General features: G+C 37.4%; 1 protein-coding gene across 1 annotated transcript in view; it reads right to left on the reverse strand.

Moving 5' to 3' along the window:
• Window positions 1–5,650: 5,650 nt before the first annotated feature.
• The window catches only part of ZYG11B (zyg-11 family member B, cell cycle regulator), a 73,684-nt gene continuing 56,629 nt past the window's right edge, over window positions 5,651–22,705 (reverse strand). Inside the window, exons 11-14 of the mRNA XM_061186587.1 lie at window positions 21,005–21,202; window positions 20,827–20,879; window positions 19,628–19,725; window positions 5,651–7,280 (exon numbers count right to left, since the gene is read on the reverse strand). Coding sequence (XP_061042570.1) covers window positions 7,090–7,280; window positions 19,628–19,725; window positions 20,827–20,879; window positions 21,005–21,202 — 540 coding nt within the window. The 3' untranslated portion in view covers window positions 5,651–7,089. The remainder of the gene's footprint in view (window positions 7,281–19,627; window positions 19,726–20,826; window positions 20,880–21,004; window positions 21,203–22,705) is intronic.

Raw genomic sequence — 22,705 nt, forward strand, 5'->3', positions numbered from 1 at the left:
CTTTACAAGGCTGTTGCAAGGCTTAGTTGAAAAAATATACATTAAAAAAAAGGTTTAGCATAGTGCTTGCCTCGATGTATTTTCTGACTGCATTGGAATGTACTGAATAACTAATGCTATTTGAAATTATAGACCCCTTACAATAGAATTTGGCTCATAGTGGTAATTGACCCCAAATCCTAAACTATAGTTGATCTGTTCCTATAGGTCTTTAAAAGAGAAGACTCTAAATCCATTGCTAGTACCCACAAACAATAATGTGGTTTATTTCATGAACCAGTTTCAGAGGGCTTTTGATTATACATTTGTCTTTTTATTCCAAGACATCACTACTGAGATTGTACAAAGCAGCAAAGATTCTTCTGAGTGGGGATGCTGGTGTTAAAACAGTATCTAGGTTTAATCTACAAATTCCTCTACTTACTATCTGTGTGATGTGAGGCAAGTCATTTGACCTCACTAGGCTTCCCCTCATTTGTAAAATAGGGGATAATTATCTTCCCTTACAAGATGTTTGAGGGTTAAATACAGCACTTGGCTCATTACTCATAATATATCCAGTTTCGAAGGGCTTTATTTAAGACTGAATTGATGAGACCAAGAATTAGGTAGAAAATGTGTTTGGTAACTCCTTAATCTCCACATTCAAATATGACAATCACACTCTAGATATGTCATTGAAAACAGTTCCTTTTATAATGTGTTTTGATGTAAAGTAACAGGAGAGCTGAGGGGTTTTGTTTTTTTGTTCTTAGCTCTTATTGCCTCATCACAGCCTAGGAGAGACACTCTTTAGTGACAGTCCTTGACTGAGTCATTGCAAGGTGATTTTAAACAGCTGTCATACTGAATGCACAGGAGTAAGCCATTCATCTGCAACATCTGGCCACTGGTGTCATTTTCCCAAACCTGCTGTGAAGTCTGGCTTCTGGAAGCCAAGAGCTCAGTGTCAATACGCCCCCCTATGACTTGCTCTTTTATAGGCTGAATTTTCAGACTGCATTAGAATCTTAAATTATAAAAAGACAAAAATGATTAATGTGAGTGCTCATGGTTTCTGCCATTCACCTACTCCTCTCAATTTGAGGAGTTATGCAGTTACTCAGAGCTGTGCACTGGAGTCTTATGATGCAGATTAAGAATGGGGAATAGGAGGTGGAAAGATAATCAGGAGGAAAGGAAGAAATTTAAATTTAGCCAAGAGACTGGGTTGATCTACATAATAAAAACTGTGAGAAAGGGTGGGGGAGGGGAAGAATGGAGGAAGGTTTGATTTTTTTCTTTTTGAAGATAGGCTATAGACAACACAGCTCAACAACTTGTTTGGTTAAATATTGGCCAAAGGTATTTATCTTCCTCAGTATGTATGGCCCATAGTAATACCATGTTAGTATTGAGTGAATTATTGGAGACAATAAAAGGCTAAGAAAAGCTAATAATTATTATAAAAATTATAATAAAACTATTAAAAACCCTATCACTCTAACACATCTAATCTCATGTCTGTGTATTAGTGAAGCAGTAGTATTTGTAGTGACCATTCATTAACAATTCTATAGCATCTAAACACTAATGCTGCCCTACACCATCTGTAAAGATGGTCAACCTCCACTTCTGACCATTTGGTGCACATTCTTTTCTGTACCATTCATTTGATGTTTAATCACATATTGCCTAAGAGCTAAGCAATCTCACGTGATTATGCAATAATAGGGGGAGAGGGGACCCATTGGATTGTAAATTTGGAAATAAGAATTGTAATGCAGAGTCTGTTACTGACTTGCTGTGTGATTTGGGCAAGGTCATTTTACCTAAGACTTAGTTTCTTCAACTATAAAATGACGTTTCTGAAACTAAAGTCACTAAGAATTCTTCCTGGTCATGGGGTTCTTATATTATACTTTGTTTTTTGGTAACTTCCCTCACTAAATACACTTATACAATATATATTATATCAGTTAATTATCTCCATAGTTGTGTGAATGACTGTCAACCTAGATATGCTCTCTAGGAAGTGTTCTTGGGCTGTCTGATGGGTGCCCAGTCTGGATTAGGTATAGTCTCTGTGGCTTTATAACAAGTACCGTGGACTGGTCTGTAATACAATGTTATGTAATATTTATCTGTTTATTTGACACTTCCTCTTCTCCACAAAACTGTTAAGTTCTCTGAAGGATTTATAAATTATGCAAGTTCCAACACATAAATAGTACCTAGCATAGGTATTTAATGAAATGAATGAATGGAGTTCCAGGTCCTGCAAAAACATTAGAAATTTCTGCAGTAAAACCACTGGCCTTTTCCAGAAAGCAACTGTTACAAATGGATGACCAAGGAATCTGAATCTTGCAGCATTAGTTTTAAATTTTAAACCAAATGCCTAGAATAAATGTAGACAAGACACACTTTACATAAAATTTGTAACATTTATTTAGGCAAAAAAAAAAAAAAATCCCCAAAACAAAAATCTGTATACACAACATTAATACCTAAGTGATGTCCTGATTTAAAACATAGCATGATTCATGTACAGGACACTCCCATTCATCTGGCCACAGTAAGAACAGTGCCGTCAGTCCAGACAATTGACAGCCTTTGAAATGTATACACATTACACTTTCCAATGAATTTTTCATATCCTTTGAAAGGAGTTAAACTCTTCCATCAGAATTCAAACAAAAGATAGCTTTTTCCATACTCACAAGTCAGTGAGAATTTGACAGTGGGAATTCTACAAAAGTCAGGGATTTAAAAATTTTATTCTTACAGATTATCTGAGAGTATAAATCTTGACATAACATCCTCCCATTTTTAAATGCTCTCAAGAATTTCCTGCTTTTATGAAAGTATGTCTCAGCTTTCATTAGCAAAGTAGCTTCTTGCTTCTAAGCTGATTAAAGTAAGCGTAAAAGAGCCCAATTTGAACAATTTTCCAAAATAAGTTCAAAATTAAGCACATATTATTAATGAACTACATTTATGATTTCTCATAATTTGATGAATTTGGATTTCCTAAATATTCTCGATAGCCATTCTGTCTAGCTATGAAGTTAGGTTGTGCTGTCCAAAGGAGCTTTGCTTCATCCAGAGAAATGAGAAATAGCATTGATTTTCCCATAATTTACCAAAAAAAAATGGGGGGAGGGGAGAAACAGGCAGAGAAAGTTCTCTCTTAGGCTATCAATCAGTTAACATAAGAATGTCTTAGGTTAAGATTTGGAAACCAAAGAATGCATAATTAGGAGTGTACATGTCACACAAAATCTATGAAATACTAAAAAAAGATAAAGCAATAACTCATTTAAAGCACACTCAGCAAAATTTCCTATCATACCGCTATTTTCATCACTGGATGAAGTCTGGATTTGCATTATTACTTAAATAAACAGTTCGTGAATTAATACAAAAAATGAAAAATGTGTCAATACAAAGCAAATGGTAAAATTTAAATATCCAATATCCACACAATCATTTGGAACTGCTACAATGGATTTGAGAGGGAAACCATAAGTTCGCAAACCTCTCTGTAAGCTATCTCGGAACGCTACTCTGAAGCCCTAGCCATATAAAGCCCCCAAATAAGTAACATACAGATAAAACTGCCCACGTCAGCCAACAGTATGATACTGCCTTTAACTTACACCTTCCGTTTAATAATACTGTTTATCTCAAGATAAAAGTTGCACAATAACCAAATAATGTAAACATACCATTAGAGGGCAGGAGAGGGGTGGGTTTCAACATATACAACACCGTAAGTTTATTTTCCTGGCTACTCATGACCTCTTTTCAACCTTGGGTACTGCTGCACCTTGTTCTATGGGGGGACAGGGTGGGGTGTCAGGCATTTTAAAGCACTAAGCCCAAACCATGGTTCATTAATTGATTCTACCCTAATTTAGCACATAATGAACCATAATAAAATATGTTTTCATCAAAATGTGCTCCAAAGGTCTAGATGATGGCATAATTTAAAATATAGCCAAATGAAAGTGACTGGGGAGAAAAAGGGCCAACTCAAAAGGTCCCACTAGCAAGATCAACTTCCTAGGCTGGATATACAGCACTGATATTTTAAAACATGAATCCTTGATTCTTTGGAGGCTTGCAAACAAAAGATATCATGAAATTAAATTCCCATAGTTGCTTTGTGGGATTCATCTCCACCTTGGGTAATTCACTTAAATTGACTAGTGCCACTAAACGGCATTTCTGTCCAAGGGTGAGGAGCAGCAATATTTAAGGTCAATTCCTGGATCTGTGAGTCTGATATGATTTTTTAAATTCTCAACTAAGATGACTAACCACTGAGTCCTTGGCCAGAGAGTAAATTAACCCCTTATTACTACTTGATTTATGTTTCTTTTCAACTGCAAAAGGAAAAAATGATTTTTTAGAGTATAAAGAGAACAGCAAAACTTACTTGATGGCAAGAATGAGATACCTTAATTATTTTTGCTTTAATTTCAGACTGTTCTTGTTTTACTCAATAATACCTACATGCATCATTATAGTTTAAAAAGTCTAATTCCATTTCCTTTTTCCTTTAGGAGATCTAAACCTTGCTGTTGCTTGTGGACTGATGTAGTGATAATTTGCAATATCTGAGCACACCAATGATTTGAGCAATGAGTGGTTCAACCCTAGTCTAAATTGTGCTTGAAACAGCACCTCTAAGCCACTGAAGAGGTAACCCTTGAAGGCACCAAGTTCTGTTACATTCTAGTGTACAAATGCAAACGGGAGGCCTAATAGAGTCTTTCTGTAGAGACAGGCCAGTTACACCTCATAATTTCAATTTATATATATATATATACATATATGCACACATATGTATATATGTATATATACATACACATATATACTGTACTGTAGCCAGATTCAAGACCTTATAGACAATTCTGTGCCGTAATTAGATACACAATTTTAAGAGCCATCCCAACCACAGAGGCACTAAAATTTTTATATATTTGGGATGTGCCTAAGTATTTTTAAGACTCAAAAGTATCTGGCCATTACCAGTGCTCAAAGTAGTAAATTTCAATTTAAATTTAAATATATTTGAGTCTTCATCTATCAACAAGTTATTCTGAGTAATGAAGGGATTTATTGTTTTCCATATATTTTTAGCCATTTTTGAAAACAATTTATAAAGACAAAAACCTAGGATTAGCCTAGAAGGAACATGTACTTTTGTCTTGAATAGGATACAATAGAAACTTGAAGCCAAACTTCTCAAATAGGCTTTTCCTTAACTACAGAAGCTAGAAGACCTAGAAATGGTCTACATAGCTAGCGACTCCAAGCTTTTGTAGGCCATCCTATTTTCTACATTTTGCCTTAGATATTTAAAACCCAGAAAAAGGGGGACATTTTTAAAAGAATTTTCCATTTCCTCTGAAATAGAATTAATCTGTGAAAATTTATCTCACACCTATAAAAATTCCTTAAACCGGTTAAGTCAGAATTAATATGGTTTTTAATGATTCTAAATATCTATTTTCATTTAGTTTAAGCTTTCACTCCTGTGAAGGAGTACCAAATAATTCAAGTATGACTACTGCGATAGTGGTATGAAATGTGTATGTCAAAAATGTTATCAGCATACTAATAAGCCAGCTCCTTTCTAAATAAAAGTGCTTCTGAATAATCACCATGATTTTAAACGTATTATTTAAAATCTCTATTGGAAACATTTTGGCCATCTATGAAAAAAACGCAGTCATCTAAGACTGCAGGTTAACTTTATTCACAAACTAAAATTTAAGATGGATACTCTGGTTTCTCTTCAGATCGTATAAATCTTTCGCTTTTTTTTTTTTAAATGGAAAATAACTCTCTTGGTGACTTGCTGCCTCCCAACTGCCATTATTGATAACTGACTCTTTACTCTACTGTAACAACTCTCTTAAAGGAAGGGCAACTGTCTAAAAAATAACCCATCACAAAATATTTCCTTTTATGCACTGCAACTAGAATCATTACATTTAACAATAGTCTAATTCTTCTTGTTTACTTTTGGCAGTGAGATGTGGATATCCTTCCCCAACATGAAAATATTAAGATACATGTAGTCTGAAACAAAAGAAAATTAACTTCTCATGGCAAAATGTACTGTTGTTAATTGTATTTTAAGTGAGCAGGTAATACCACGGGTAGTCTCTATTCCACTGAACAGAATGACTTTGAAATAGAGGGAAAAGGATGGTCTGTTTGAGCAAGAGACGATTTTTGTAAAATTCACATTTTCACAACAATATGACATAAAGAAATTCAGACAGTTAAACTCTAACGCAGAATGCTGTAATATTTTATACTGTGGTGCTTGGGGAAATATTTCTAGAGAGTAACCAGCAGTCTGTGTAGGAAGCAGCAGCCCATGCCTCCAGGAATAAATATGAAGAACAAGCTACTGCGCAATGCCTCAGGAGAGGTGGGCTCCAGAAGATTAGCCAGTCCCAGTTTAAAAACTATATACCACAAGAGCAGACCTTTTCCCAGTTCCTAAACTCTATTTTCCCTTAGTAGTTTTTCTTTTTAATATATTTTCTGCCAGCCATCCAGGCACCAGCCAGTGAGTAGCTTTCACAAGGAGAGGACTCAGATTTCCATTCTTTCACACTAAGAAGGACATCTTATAAAAGATACACAGACAGAGAATAAAGGCATTTTATACAGAAGCAATATAAAATTTACAATCGAAGCAGTGCCAGAAATCAGGTTAACAGCTTATCTGAAGCTGCAAATTGACTGAAGGGACTTTAAGATCAGAAAAGTCTGGCCTAAGGGTCCGTGCAAACTTCCTCATAAAACTGTAGAATTTTAAGCACAGTTAAGTTCAAACACTGAAGGATGTGGAAATTTTCCTAAAAGGCAATGAAGGAAGAGACTCTTCTCATCTAATAAGTTAAAAATCACAAGACAAATCAGAGACTGTTCACATGGGCAGTACTGTACATTATCAATCCCATACTCACTTTATGACTCTTGTTGTAGAAACCCCCAAAACATCAGAGAGGGTAAGATATTCCAAGTGAACCTATCACAAAAAGAATTTCTGTGATTCAATTATCCAATTACCTATAGCTATCAATTTAGTCTGGCCTGGGGCTGCTTTTTACAGGGAGGTGGTCTTCCATGGCGTACAATGTGTTTCTCTAAGCTGTCCAGAATGGCCACAGCAATCTGTTGGACATGAGGATCAGTCTGTTCATGTTCTTTGATGTTGTATAAATGCTGCAATCCTCCTTCCTCAATCAGCATGCTGCAATACCTTGAGGCTGAAAGAAAACAGGAGAAAGAGCTTTCCTTAAAAAACTTAATTTGTTTTTTTGTGGAATAATTTTTATGTTTTGCTTAAATTTAAGCTGTTTTGTTATTGCTCACTAACATAAGTTAGAGCCTGAAAAATATCTCTGTAATGATGTTATGCCTACACTACAAGGCCCACACATAGACCATAGATAATACACATACCATTTTATATATATATATATTATATATATAATATATATAAAAATCATAACCATAAGACATAGACAATCTCCTTTGACCCCAAATCATGAGTAAGATGGGTACTGTTACACTTTTATGCATTTCCTATGTTAAAAAAAAAATTTAGGGCTTCCCTGGTGGCGCAGTGGTTAAGAATCTGCTGGCCAATGCAGGGGACACGGGTTCGAGCCCTGGTCCAGGAAGATCCCACATGCCGCAGAGCAACTAAGCCCGTGCGCCACAACTACCGAGCCTGCGCTCTAGAGCCCGTGAGCCACACTACTGAGCCCACGCACCTAGAGCCCGTGCTCCGCAACAAGAGAAGCCACTGCAACAAGAAGCCCGCGCACCGCAACGAAGAGTAGCCCCCACTCGCTGCAATTAGAGAAAGCCTGCATGCAGCAACGAAGACCCAACGCAGCCAAGAATAAATAAATAAAAAAAAATTTAATAGCAGTCATATTGTACATGCAGTATTCATTATTTTTAAATATTTTTTCCTTTTGCCTTTTTTTACACATGCCTTTTAAAGTTTATTTTTTTAGTTTTAGTCATATTTATTAAAGTCAATTTACACACAATAAAACACACCTAATTTAATCTATAGTTTTATGAGTTTTGCCAAACGTATACACTTGTGTAACCACCAACACAATCAGGATATGGAATATTTTCAACAACTAAAAAGTTTCCTTGTGTACCTTTGAAGTCAGTCTCCCCTGAACCCCTCATCCCAGGTAACCACTGTTCTAATTTCTGTGATATAGACTTTTGCCTAGAACTTCATATAAATGGACAGTATGTAACCTTTTGTGTCTGTCTACTTTTGCTCAGCATGATGTTTTCGAGATGTTTCCAAGTTGTTACCTGTATGTAATCTTTTTTTGTTGTTTTAAGCTGAGAAGTATTCCACTGCATTAAGTACGTCACATGTTTTAATGTTATTGTACTGATGGACATTTGTTGGATGTTCTTTCTCCCTGAGCATTTCATTACAATGACTAAAAATGCTGTAATCATTCTTTCACAAGTTTTTTGGGAACTTTTCATTTCCTGGATCTTGAGAAAATACCTAAAATGATGGGCAAATGCTAAATGTATGTTTATTATTTTTTATTTTTTTATTTTATTTTTGAATTTTATTTTATTTTTTTATACAGCAGGTTCTTATTAGTTGTCCATTTTATACACATCAGTACATACATGTCAATCCCAATCTCCCAATTCATCACACGCCTATCCCCACCACCACCACTTTCCCCCCTTGGTGTCCATACATTTGTTCTCTACATCTGTGTCTCAATTTCTGCCCTGCAAACCAGTTCATCTGTACCATTTTTCTAGGTTCCACATACATGCGTTAATATACGATATTTTTTTCTCTTTCTGACTTACTTCACTCTGTATGACAATCTCTAGATCCATCCATAAATGTATGTTTAACTTTATAAGAAATCACCAAATTGTTTTCCGAAATGGTTGTATAATTTTTCATTCCCATCAGCAATGAATGAGAAAGTTGCTTCATGTCCTCATCAACACTTGTCATTGTCCATCTTTTTGATTACAGGCAGGCTTCCTAGCAGGTGTAAAGTGGCTTACACCTCATTGTGGCTTTAATTTATATTTTTCTAATGACTAATGATGCTGAACTTTTTTTTTGCCATCATGACAGTATCTTTATTTTTTTAATTTTATTATTTTTTTGGCCACGCCCTGTGGCATGCGGGATCTTAAGTTCCCCGACCAGGGATCAAACCCCTGCCCCCTGCAGGGGAAGCGTGGAGTCTTAACCACTGGACCACCAGGGAAGTCCTGAACTTCTTTTAATGTGCTTATTGGCCATTTGTATATTTTCTTTGAAGAAATGTCTATTTGGATCCTTTGCCAATTTTTAAACTGGGTTATTTTCCTTTTTACTATTGTGTTTATATATTCTGAAAACAAATCTCTCATCAGGTATATAATTTGCAAATATTTTCAACCATTCTGGGAGTCGTCTTTTCACTTTCTTGATGGTGTCCTTTAAAGCACAAAAGTTTTAAAATTTTTTATTAAATCCAATTAGACTAGTTTTCTTTTGTCACATGCTTTTGGTGTCCTATATAAGAAATCATTGCTTAATCCAACATCATAAAGATTTATACCTATGTTTTCTTTTAAAAGTTTTATATGCTTATGTATATATAAATGTAGTTCTTATACTTAGGCCTGTAATCCATTTTTGAGTTAATTTTTGTATATGGTATGAGGTAAGGGTCAAAGTTCTTTCTTTTACATGTGCCTACTCAGTTTTCCCAGCACCATTTGTTTAAAAACCTGTTCTTTCTCCACTGAATTGTCTTGGCACCCTTGTCAAAAATCAATTAACCATAGATGCATGGTTATTTTTGGGCTCTCAGTTCTATTGCATTGATCTATACATCTATCCTAATGATGTTGAGCATCTTTTCATGTGCTTATTTGCCATCTGTAAATCTTTGGTGAAAAGTCTGTTCAACTCTTTTGTCCATTTTCTTGTATTGTTTTCTTATCATTAAGTTTTGAGAGTACATGGTATATTTTGAACACAAACGCTTTATCAGACATGTGATTTGAAAATTTTGACCCAGTATGTGCACTGACTTTTCATTTTCTTGACAATGTCTTTCAAAAAGCTGAAGTCCTTAAGTTTGATTTGTTCACGTCCAATTTAGCAGGTTTTTCTTTTTCTTTTTTTTTTGGCTGCTCTGTGTGGCTTGCAGGATCTTAGTTCCCCAACCAGGGATCGAACCCGCACCCCCTGCAGTGGAAGTGTGGAGTCTTAACCACTGGACTTCCAGGGAAGTCCCTAGTTTTTTCTTTTGTAGATCATACTTTTGTGCATATTTAAGAATTTGATCTCAACAGATGCAGAAAAAGCTTTCGACAAAATTCAACACCCATTTATGATAAAAACCCTCCAGAAAGTAGGCATAGAGGGAACTTACCTCAACATAATAAAGGCCATATATGACAAACCCACAGCCAACATCATTCTCAATGGTGAAAAACTGAAACCATTTCCACTAAGATCAGGAACAAGACAAGGTTGCCCACTCTCACCACTATTATTCAACATAGTTTTGGAAGTTTTAGCCACAGCAATCAGAGAAGAAAAAGAAATAACAGGAATCCAAATCGGAAAAGAAGAAGTAAAACTGTCACTGTTTGCACATGACATGATACTATACATAGAGAATCCTAAACATGCTACCAGAAAACTAATAGAGCTAATCAATGAATTTGGTAAAGCAGCAGGATACAAAATTTATGCACAGAAATCTCTTGCATTCCTATACACTAATGTTGAAAAATCTGAAAGAGAAATTAAGGAAACACTCCCATTTACCATTGCAACAAAAAGAATAAAATACCTAGGAATAAACCTACCTAAGGAGACTAAAGACCTGTATGCAGAAAACTATAAGACACTGATGAAAGAAATTAAAGATGACACAAACAGATGGACAGATATACCATGTTCTTGGATTGGAAGAATCAACATTGTGAAAATGACTATACTACCCAAAGCATTCTACAGATTCAATGCAATCCCTATCAAACTACCAATGGCATTTTTCACAGAACTAGAACAAAAAATTTCACAATTTGTATGGAAACACAAAAGACCCCGAATAGCCAAAGCTATCCTGAGAAAGAAAAACAGAGCTGGAGGAATCAGGCTCCTGAACTTCAGACTATACTGCAAAGCCACAGTAGTCAAGACAGTATGGTACTGGCACAAAAACAGAAATATAGATCAGTAGAACAGGATAGAAAGCCCAGAGATAAACCCACACACCTATGGTCACCTTATCTTTGATAAAGGAGGCAAGAATATACACTGAAAAAAAGACAGTCTCTTCAATAAGTGGTGCTGGGAAAACTGGACAGCTACATGTAAAAGAATGAAATTAGAACACTCCCTAACACCATATACAAAAATAAACTCAAAATGGATTAAAGACATAAATGTAAGGCCAGACACTATCAAACTCTTAGAGGAAAACATAGGCAGAACACTCTATGACACAAATCACAGCAAGATCCTTTTTGACCCACTTCCTAGAGAAATGGAAGTAAAAACAAAAATAAACAAATGGGACCTAATGAAACTTAAAAGCTTTTGCACAGCAAAGGAAACCATACACAAGACGAAAAGACAACAGTCAGAATGGGAGAAAACATTTGCAAACAAAGCATCTGACAAAGGGTTAATCTCCAAAATTTACAAGCAGCTCATGCAGCTCAGTATCAAAAAAACAAACAACCCAATCCAAAAATGGGCAGAAGACCTAAATAGACGTTTCTCCAAAGAAGATATACAGATTGCCAACAAACACATGAAAGGATGCTCAACATCACTAATCATTAGAGAAATGCAAATCAAAACTACAATGAGGTATCACCTCACACCAGTCAGAATGGCCATCATCAAAAAATCTACAAACAGTAAATGCTGGAGAGGGTGTGGAGTAAAGGGAACCCTCTTGCACTGTCGGTGGCAATGTAAATTGACACAGCCACTATGGAGAACAGTATGGAGGTTCCTTAAAAAACTACAAATAGAACTACCACACGACCCAGCAATCCCACTACTGGGCATATACCCTGAGAAAATCATAATTCAAAAAGAGTCATGTACCACAATGTTCATTGCAGCTCTGTTTACAATAGCCAGGACATGGAAGCAACCTAAGTGTCCATCGACAGATGAATGGATAAAGAAAATGTGGCACATATATACAATGGAATATTACTCAGCCATAAAAAGAAATGAAACTGAGTTATTTGTAGTCAGGTGGATGGACCTAGAGACTGTCATACAGAGTGAAGTAAGTCAGAAAGAAAAACAAATACCGTATGCCAAGACATATATATGGAATCTAAAAAAAAAAAAAAGTGGTTCTGAAGAACCTAGGGGCAGGACAGGATAAAGACGCAGACATAGAGAATGGACTTGAGGACATGGGGAGGGGGAAGGGGAAGCTGGGACGAAGTGAGAGAGTGGCACGGACATATATACACTACCAAATGTAAAAAAGATAGCTAGTGGGAAGCAGCCGCATAGCACAGGGAGATCAGCTCCATGCTTTGTGTTGTGTCCATCTAGAGGGGTGAGATAGGGAGGGTAGGAGGGAGACACAAGAGGGAGGAGATATAGGGATATATGTATATGTATAGCTGATTCACTTTGTTATAGAGCAGAAACTAACACACCATTGTAAAGCAATTACACTCCAATAAAGATGTTTAAAAAAAAAAAATCTGCCTAAGACAAGGTTACAAATATTTTGTCACATTTTCTTCTAGAAACTTTTAATAGTTTTTGGTTTTGTATTTAGACTTATGATCAATTAAGAGTTAAAATTTTTTTAATTAATTATTTATTTATTTTGGCTGTGCCAGGTCTTAGGTGCGGCATGCAGGATCTTTGTTGTGGCATGAGGGATCTTTAGTTGTGGCATGTGGGCTTCTTAGTTGTGGCGTGTGGACTCTTAGTTGCAGCATGCATGCAGGATCTATTTCTCCAATCAGGGATCAAACCTGGGCCCCCTGCACTGGGAGCTTGGAGTCTTAGCCAATGGACCACCAGGGAAGTCCCAAGAGTTAATTTTTGTATACAAGGTATGAATCAAAGTTCTTTTTTTTTTTTTTGCAGATAGAGATACACTTGATGCAGTACTGTTTGTTGAAAAGACTATTATTTCTCTATTGAATTGCTTTGAACTTACGTCAAAAACCAACCAACCATATGTGTATAGGTCTGTTTCTGTACTCTCTATTCTGGTCCTTTGAACATTCTTTGTCTATGTTTATGCCTGGACTTCCAATTGGTGTCTGAAGTGAGGGCAGTTTTGTGGGACTGAGCCCTTAACTTGTGGAATCTGACACTATCTCCAGGTAAATAGTGTCAGAATTGAACTAAATTTGTAGGACACCCAGTCAGTGTCAGCTGAGAAATGGAGAACTTTTTGGTGGGATGTGGAAAAAACACATATCAGAATTGGTGTCAGAAGTGGGATTTGCTTTCCTGGTCCTGGCTTATGGAAACATGTGGTTAGGAAAGAGAAAGGATAAAAAGGTGAGGGATAAGGAACCTTTGGTTCTTGGGTGGCTACTCCATGATGTGGAGTAGCAGCTGTGCTGCAATCCGTTACTAACGGTAAAAGTTACCAATGGAATTTATTTTTGTATTTATTTATGTTTTTAAGAGTTTTGTTAAATGTTTGGTTTTTTAAAAAAAATATTTATTTTTTTGGCTGCGCTGGGTCTTAGTTGCAGCAGGCAGGCCCCTTAGTTGCGGCATGCAAACTCCCAGTTGCGGCATGCATGTGGGATCTAGTTCCCCAACCAGGGATCGAACCCGGGCCCCCTGCACTGGGGGCAAGGAGTCTCAACCACTGCACCACCAGGGAAGTCCCAACCAATGGAATTTAGAGATGAATCCAAACCTGACCAGCAATTGCTTTATCTAATCAAGGCAAAGATTGACAAAAGGCCAGGATTCCTTGGCTTGACTCCTTACTGGGGACTTAAAGCCTTTTGCACAAGAGTGGGTAACTTAGTCAGGAAGTGGAGAAGTTCCTGGTGAAGTCCTGATGTGGGCTACAATTAGAGAGTTAAAAAAAAAAAATGTAAGGATTGATAGGATTATGAAAGTTGGGAGTGTTTTTTAAAGAATATTTACTTATTTATTTATGTATTTATTTGGCTGCATCCAGTCTTAGTTACGGCCCATGGGCTCTAGAGCCTGCGGGCTTAGTTGCCCCAAGGCATGTGGGATCTTAGTTACCCGACCAGGGACCGAACCCACATCCCCTGCATTGATAGGCAGATACTTAACCACTGGATCACCAGGGAAATCCTGAAAGTTGGAATGTTTAAACAGACTTTATGTAAAGAAGTTGTGTCTCCTTTGCCTCAATATTTTATGGAAATGAGTATTATGTCTGGTTGGGGAACACTCTATCTAGTACTGTAAGATCAAAATCTGTGGATGATTACAGTTAGGAATATAAGGGTTAACAGAATTAAGGTAAAAGTCTGTAGGAGAATTGGTATGGTTGAACAGACTTTATGTGAAGTGGTTACATTTCTTTTACCTGATGGTATTATGAGGATGAACATTTTATTGACTGGGAAATGTTTCCACTACCTAACATCATAAAACAGAAAGCATGTAAATCCACCTTTCAAGCAATGTTAATTGGACATGCTAAATGGGAACCAGTAAGATTGCCCAAGCCAATGCAATGTAGAATAGAAGCTGGAGTGCTGGTAGGGACAAATTCTCTGTGCCATAGCCCTATGTGAAGGACTGACTGGGGTTTATGGCAAAAGCCTGTGAGTGCCTACCAGAGATGATTACTGGGACTTTGGACTTGAGAATTTCCATTTGAGGGGCATTTACTACCTTGCTATTTGACATTAATTGAAGCTAGCCTCATGACTGAAGGACAAAAAATGATCTTCAAACCTGAAATACCCAAGACGTTTTGAGTGATGTCAGAGAAACACTCTAATGGGGATGGCAGTACCCAGAGGAGTTCCATAATAAAACGGAATTGGCTTATATAGGATCGTGCTACCTGGAGAATGCAAGGAGGAGATACTCATGAGCAGGGAGCCTCTTTCTCCCTAGTCAGTCCCTAGGACTGACTTTGGAACTGCACAAGGAGCTGCCAGATTCTATAGTCACTTGGACAGTGCCCTATAAACAGCTCTCTAACAACCAACAAACTGCTGGTTTGTGGATAGCAGTTCCAAGGTAAACAGACAACATCCTGTTTGGAAGGCCACCACTCTGATTGAAAAAGGTAAAACCAAAACAGCCCTGTGGACTGAACTGCATGCTGTGTTCCCAGCAAGGATGAAAAATTGAATAGTGGTAAAAGCCTCTGTTTGGGTTTTTTCATGGGCAGTGGCCAATGGTCTAGCCGTGTGGGTGGATACAAGGGCAATGGAAACCTGGTCATTAAGGCAGGACATATCTGTGCCCATCAGAAGAACTCTCTTCCATGTTCAGAAGCTGACTGGAACTGACAAGCAGATATCCCAATGTGCTTGCTTGAGGTGGCCACCTGAGACCACGAAATGAGTGGATATGGAGGAACTGCAGCAATGCAGAAATGGACTGAATCTAGACATATTCCTCTTGCATTTTGAGGCACAAAGTGCCAGAGTCAAGGAAAACGTTTTCTATCCCTACAGTGTCCAACAATGGGCAGAGAGATATCCTCCTCAGAGTAATAGTTTGATAGAGAATTGGAATGGGCAATTAAAACATTAGTTATCTAAAATCGGAGGTGGGAGGGAGGGGGGAGATATAGGCCTGAAGGGCTAGCTTTCACACCTTCACAAGTATATGCATGCTCACACTCAATATGAGTGGAGCTAAAAGAATGTCCCCACTAGGGACTTCCCTGGTGGAGCAGTGGATAAGACTCTGCACTTCCAATGCAGGGGGCCCAGGTTTGATCCCTGGTCAGGGAACTAGGTCCTACATGCATGCCACAACTAAGGAGCCCACATGCCACAACTAAGAAGCCCTGGAGCTGCAACTAAGGAGCCCACATGCTGCAACCAAGGAGCTGGTGAGCTGCAATTAAGACCCAGCACAACTAGATAGATAGGTAGATAATTTTTTAAAAAAGAACGTCCCCACTAGATATTCTCCTGTTTTTCTGGGGAACCTGGGGAAGAGGGAGTGGGAAAGCATGTTGATATGATTATGTGATTCTTGCTAAGGGAGGATACTGGTATAATGATTATACTTTCTTCTTCTTCTTCCCCATATCACAACGTTTTTTAATTCCCCTACCTGGTGCAGTGGTCACAGAACCAGGGCTGCAACTACAAATGCTGGAAGCAGGGATGATTCCTAAGCAAGAAACTGTAACTATGTTGTAAAATCTTTTTGTCAGGATTCCCAAGGGCCTAATGGGTTGGGTTATGCCTTAACTCCATCTGGCAAAATTGGGAATAACACTGAGTGCAACCATATTGCCTCGTGGTAAAAACAACCCACTAGTTCTGCATGTATGTAATCTTACCCTATCTGAATGACAGGGGACTGAGGGGGAGACACTTGCTAGACTAGTATTGCTGTTGGCAATCTAGACCAACACAGTGGCCAAAATTAATGTCCCTTCCAAAGGTGGAAAAGTTTGAGTGTACATGAAGAGAAGGAGGAATAGGAGCTGAGGGTACAGGAATGAATAAATAGGCTATGTAATAAGAGAAATTCAATATGACATTAACACATCAAAAAAGGCTCAGAGCAAGAGATGATATTATCTCTTAGTTTAAGAGCAATATATGGCTTCACCCTAAGACCACATCTGCTTTTGGAGCCTTACAAAATCTACTAGAAGCCTGCAAACCTCAGTGGCCTTGCCCTGGGAGACATCCCACTCTGTCACCTCATTACCGTATGTCAAAAGGGGATCCTTATGAATGACAAAAGACACTCCTATCACTCAGGAAATTATAAAGGTTTGAGGAGTTCTGTGCTAGGAACCAGGAACAAAGACCAAATATAGTTCTTATTGTATCTTCTGGTCTTTGATGACAGATCCCTTAAAACAAAATGACTGTAACAGTTAACAGATACTAGCACATTACTAGAGTCCCATTCAGTCATTAATAATTAGTCCAGTTTATCATATGAAAATGTCTCCCACGGCAAGGGAGCATTCACCATGTTGGTGAATGCACTCACATGCCTGGATGGTGGCACAGCCTAGTTCCATGGGGACAGAAGCTCCTGTGCTCAGAATCCTTCAGAACCCTGCCCTATGTATCTCTTAATCTGGCTGCTCATCTGCATCCTTTATAATAAACTGGTAAATATAATTAAATGTTTTTCTGAGTTCTGTGAGCTGCTCTAGCAAATTAATTGAACCAGAGGAGGGGGGTCGTGGGAACCTCAGATCTACAGCTAGTCAGTCAGAAGCACAGGTAACAACATAAACTTGGGATTGGCATCTGAAGTGGGGACAGCAGTATTGTGGGATTGAGCCCTTAACCTGTGGGATCTGACACTATCTCCAGGTAGACAGTGTCAGAATTGAGTTAAATTTGTTGGACACCCAGTCAGTGTCTGCTGAGAATTAGAGAACTGCTTGATGAGGTATGGAAAGAACACACATCTGGAGCCACAAAACACCTGTCTTGATTACTGTAGCTCTATAGTATGTCTTTAAGTCAGGTAGTATAACTCCTCCAATTTTGTTCTTCGTTTTTCTAAGTTGTTTCAATATTCTAGGTCCTTTGCATTTCTGTATGAATTTTAGAATCAGCCTGTGAATTTCTCTTCTGCTAAGACTGCTAAGATTTTGACTGGGACTATATAAATCTACAATACATTTGGAGAGAATTGCCATTTTAACAATAGTAAGTCTTCTAACTCATAAGTGTCGTCCTTCTCTCTATTTGGTTAGGCCTTCTCTAACGTCTCTCAGCAATGCTTTGTTTTCTCAGTATACAGGTCTTGTACATCTTTGTCAGATATATCCCTAAGTATTTCATAGTTTTTGGTAAAACTGTAAATGTCATTTTTTCATTTATATTGGTTGCGGCTAATATAAAGAAATGCATCTGATTTGTGTATATTGATCTTGTATCCTGGAACCTTGCTAAACTCACTTATTAGGTCTAGTTGCCCTCTTGTAGATTTCATGGGATTTTTCTACATAGATTATCACATCACCTGTGAATAAAAACAGTTTTACTTCATTCTTTCCAATCTGGATGCCTTCTATTTCTTTCCTGATCACACTGGACAGAACCTTCATTACAATGTTCAACAGCAGTGAGGCTGGACATCCTTGCCTTGTTCCTGATCTTAGAGGGGAAACAGTCACATTTAATTTTTCACTATTAATTTTGATGTTAGCTGTAGGATATCCTTAGATGCTCTTTCTGCATCTACTGAGATGATCAGATTGTTTTTCTTTCCTGGTCTGGTAGTAGGATGAAACACATTGATTTTCAAATGTTAAACCAACTTTGCATTCCTGGAATAACCTCCTTGGTCCTTTTTATATACTGTTGGGTTCCATTTGTTAAAAAATTTTTAAGAATTTCCTCATCTATGCTCATGAGAGATATTGTTCAGTAATTTTCTTTTCTTATGTCTTTGGCTGGTATTGATATCAGGATAATTCTGGTGTTCTTGCTTTCTAATTTTTTTTAAACCAGCTTTCTTTCAGTTTGGATATTTTCTATTGCTGTGTATTCAATTTCACCGACCTTTTCTTATTTGTATCTACTCTTAAGCTCACCCAAATATTTTTCATGTCAAATTTTTATTTTTTTTAAACATTACTTTTCCTTCTCTTAATTTCATGTTTTCTTTAAAATCTTGGATCATATCTATAAAAAAAGTCTGAATTTTTTTTCCTGCTAATTCCATCATCACTACCATTTCTGGGTCTGTTTCAATTGTCTAATTTTTCTCCTGGTTATGGGTCATATTTTTCTGCTTCATCTTTCATCTAGCAGCTCTTACCATATAACTAAACATGTTGTTGAGTGTATAGATTTTGTTGTCTTTTTTAAAAGAGTGCTCAGTTTTTCTCTGACAGATAGTTTACTTGCAGAGCAGCTTGATCATTTCAAGACTTGCTTTTAAGCTTCACAGGGTTGCCTTAGAGAAACCTTTAATTTAGGGCTAGTTTAACCTTTTCTGGCATCTGTAGTGAATGTCCTGGGTATTAAGTTCTTTCCACTGTTTGGAATTCGAATATTTTCTAACCTGTGTAAGCTCCGTGTGTTGTTCAGTTAGCAGCTCCTTGGTATTTGTTCTTTCTCAGGCCTCAGGAAGTCTCACCCTAGGCATGCACAGCCTAAGACTCAAGAAACTCCTATGAAGATTTCTGAAGTTCTTTCTTAGAACAGTGTAAGTCTCATTCACCACTGTCACTGATTTCTAATATTGCCAAGCTCATTCTGAAAGTATAAATTTAGTTCATAACTTAAGATTCTCTTACACTATATTTTTAAAAGTCTGTGTCCTTAAAAATCAAACACAATTTAGAAATGGCTTTCCTGTGCAAGGAGAATTTCACTTGAAAAAGAAAAACACAGTTCTCTTTTCGGTACATACGATTCTTGCTGCAGACATGCTGCATGGCCCAAACTGCCCATAGCTGGACTCCTGGTGTTGTGAAACAGCCAAGTAATGGGAAAAATGGATTAAAGGACCTAAAAGTTCAAAAGAAAAGAATAAAAGTTACATCCTATACTTAGTGTCATTTTCTAAAGCAATGATTCCTGAGCTTTTTGCTCCAGAAATTTCATCCTGCTATTTTTAAACTATATAATATAAATGAGCTTCTATAGAACATCTTTTCTTTGTCTTAGCCATTTGATAAACGAGTATATTCAGACAAAAGTCTTGGTACAGAAGATGGAAGGCGATCAGAACAACATACTTTTTCTCAAAAGCACCTGTTGGTCTTGAAGATACACATTTGAAGAACAGCAGACTTTGGTTTGGAAACTTAGATAAGGAGAAGTTAGTTGATAACTAACCAGAACAACACCATGACGAAGCTCTAGAATTAGCCTATTTCTACAAGTCTTCTGCCCAAAAATGTATAGAACATAAGTTTGAATCAAAAGTGTTGGCAGCATCAGCATTTATAAAGTAGACAACAAAATAAATTGCAATAATAATATTTATGCAGCAATCTGGAATACTTCTGGTATATTAGCAACTTATCTATCAAGTCACCTAACTGTCATAAATAGAGTTAGAATCCAGTATGCCCTTTAATAAATTATTATAAACTGTTTCCCTGAACAAATCAGGTGCTACTTCTAGTTCTCTAAATGTGTTCTCGTTTTAGACCTCCTTGCATTAATACTCTTCCTAAAATCTTCTGTCTCTACTTAATGATCTCTCAAAACTCAGCTCACAATCTACTTCCTCTGGAAGCTTTTTACCATTTTCCAGTGCACGTTCAGAGCATTCTATGTACATAACTAGCATAGGAGTGAATTATTTCTGATTTACATTTGGTTTCCATCACTAGGCTGTAAAGTTCTTGCATGGAGGCACCATATCTTACTCATCTTTGAATTTCAAGGGCATAGAACAAGACCTTGGCACCTGTTTTCAATAAATGTAGAATGAAGGAAAGACTGATGAGTGATAGGTAGCAAAATAAATTAAAAATACTTTATTTTAAAGCCAGTACGAAGATAGATGCCAAAGGGTAAAATCTACATCTAATAGGAATGATCTCTATGCAAGCAAAATGACTAGATTACTGGCTTAATATTAATTATCTTGCTAGTTACCTGTATGCTACCATCTCACACTCTGGAGTTGGCCATTTCAAAATCGCTGAATGCTGAAAGACACAAAGTACACAAGAAAGGGTTACAATATTTATTTAGCATTGCATTATGAGGGTTTGACAGTTTAACCATTATGAATGTTGTTTGCATGCTTCCAAAATACACCAAATTACCCTACCAGATCATCCAGAAGAGAATTCCTCTGGCTACGACTCAACGTCCAAGCTTGTTCTCCTCTAGATATTAAGTGGGCAATGATCCCAGCTGCAAAGTAACTGACTTCCACTTCAACACTATGTAGAAGGCTACTGATGTGGTCTATAAAATCCTTCCACATTAATTCAGAATGCAATTCTTGTACTTCAGCTATATTGTTCTGGAAAAAAAAGAAGATATAAAAATTAAAATAATATGTATAATAAATGGCTAAATGACACTGCAATGATTTAAATATGTATGGACAAAAGCGAATATTGTTGCTATGTTAGCACAGTGGGATTACAGGTGATTTTATTCCTCTCCTCCCCAAACAATAAAATAATAAAGAAACAGTAGCGAGTTCTGTTTCAGGTAAAATAGTAAACTAGATAACCTAAAAATTTCCTGCTATAAAGTATCTAGAAGTGCTGGGTAAAAACTGGCAAACAAACTTTAAATACGTAACTTTTTTAGTGGGACAAAATGTAAACAGGGAATCAAACTAGAGCATAACAGGCTATCACTGGCCTGCAGGGGCAAGAGAACTGGGTTTTAATAGACATGCAAGGGCAAAAGTACGGGCCAGAGATGGGAACTAATACAAGGCAAGAACTTTCAAAGCATTACACCTCAGTAAAAGAGTGGATTGACATAGATACATAAAAAAGAAGTAATCTGGGCTCTGGCCAATTTAGATTGTGCTTGATCTTCTCCAAAACAATCTAAGATTCAACTTATCTCACTACTCTGAAGATTAATCCTCATTTTTTAAAAAAATTTAATTAATTAATTTATTTATATTTGGCTGCGTCAGGTTTTAGTTGCAGCACGCAGGATCTTCGTTGAGGCATGTGAGATCTTTCATTGTGGCGTACGGGCTCTTTGTTGCAGCGCCTAGGCATCTCTCTCTAGTTCTGGTGAGTGGGCTCAGTAGTTGCGGTGCACGGGCTCTCTAGTTGCGGCACGCGGGCTCCAGAGCGCGTGGGCTCTGTAGCTGTGGTGTGCAGGCTCCAGAATGCGTGGGGTCTGTAGTTTGCAGCATGCAGGCTCTCTCATTGAGGCGCGTGAGCTCAGTAGTTGTGGCACATGGGCTTAGTTGTCCCATGGCATGTGGGATCCTAGTTCCCCGACCAGGGATCAAACCTGTATCCCATGCACTGGAAGGCAGATTCTTAACCACTGGACCACCAGGGAAGTCCCTAATCCTCATTCTTAAAACTTCATTTGATCTACTATGAAATCATAATTCTCTTCCTAACACATTGATTCCATTTCTTAGGAACCAAAAACCCTGGCCTTTTCGTTGGTAAGAAACTACTCACTCCCTAGCTTAAGTCATTCTATAACAAATGAAAATGAAAGCTATCGTGTCCAAACGTATTCTCTGTAACAACTAACAAGTTTTCTTTTCCAATCATGGAAGAGTGAGGATGGAAGGGACAAGTGTAACTTTACTCACTACATGAATGTGTATAATCCTGTACCTTTCCATCAGCATTAGTGATAAATCAATGACTCCTATGCCCCTCTCTAATCTCACATATTCAAACAAGAAAAGGCATTTCACATTCATTTTTCTAAAATTAATTAATTACTTTATTTTGGTTGCATTGGGTCTTTGTTGCTGCATGCGGGCTTTCTCTAGTTGCGGAGAGCAGGGGCTACTCTTCGTTGCGGTGCT

Source organism: Eubalaena glacialis, chromosome 3 (assembly GCF_028564815.1).
Source record: "Eubalaena glacialis isolate mEubGla1 chromosome 3, mEubGla1.1.hap2.+ XY, whole genome shotgun sequence".
Classification (NCBI taxonomy): domain Eukaryota; kingdom Metazoa; phylum Chordata; class Mammalia; order Artiodactyla; family Balaenidae; genus Eubalaena; species Eubalaena glacialis.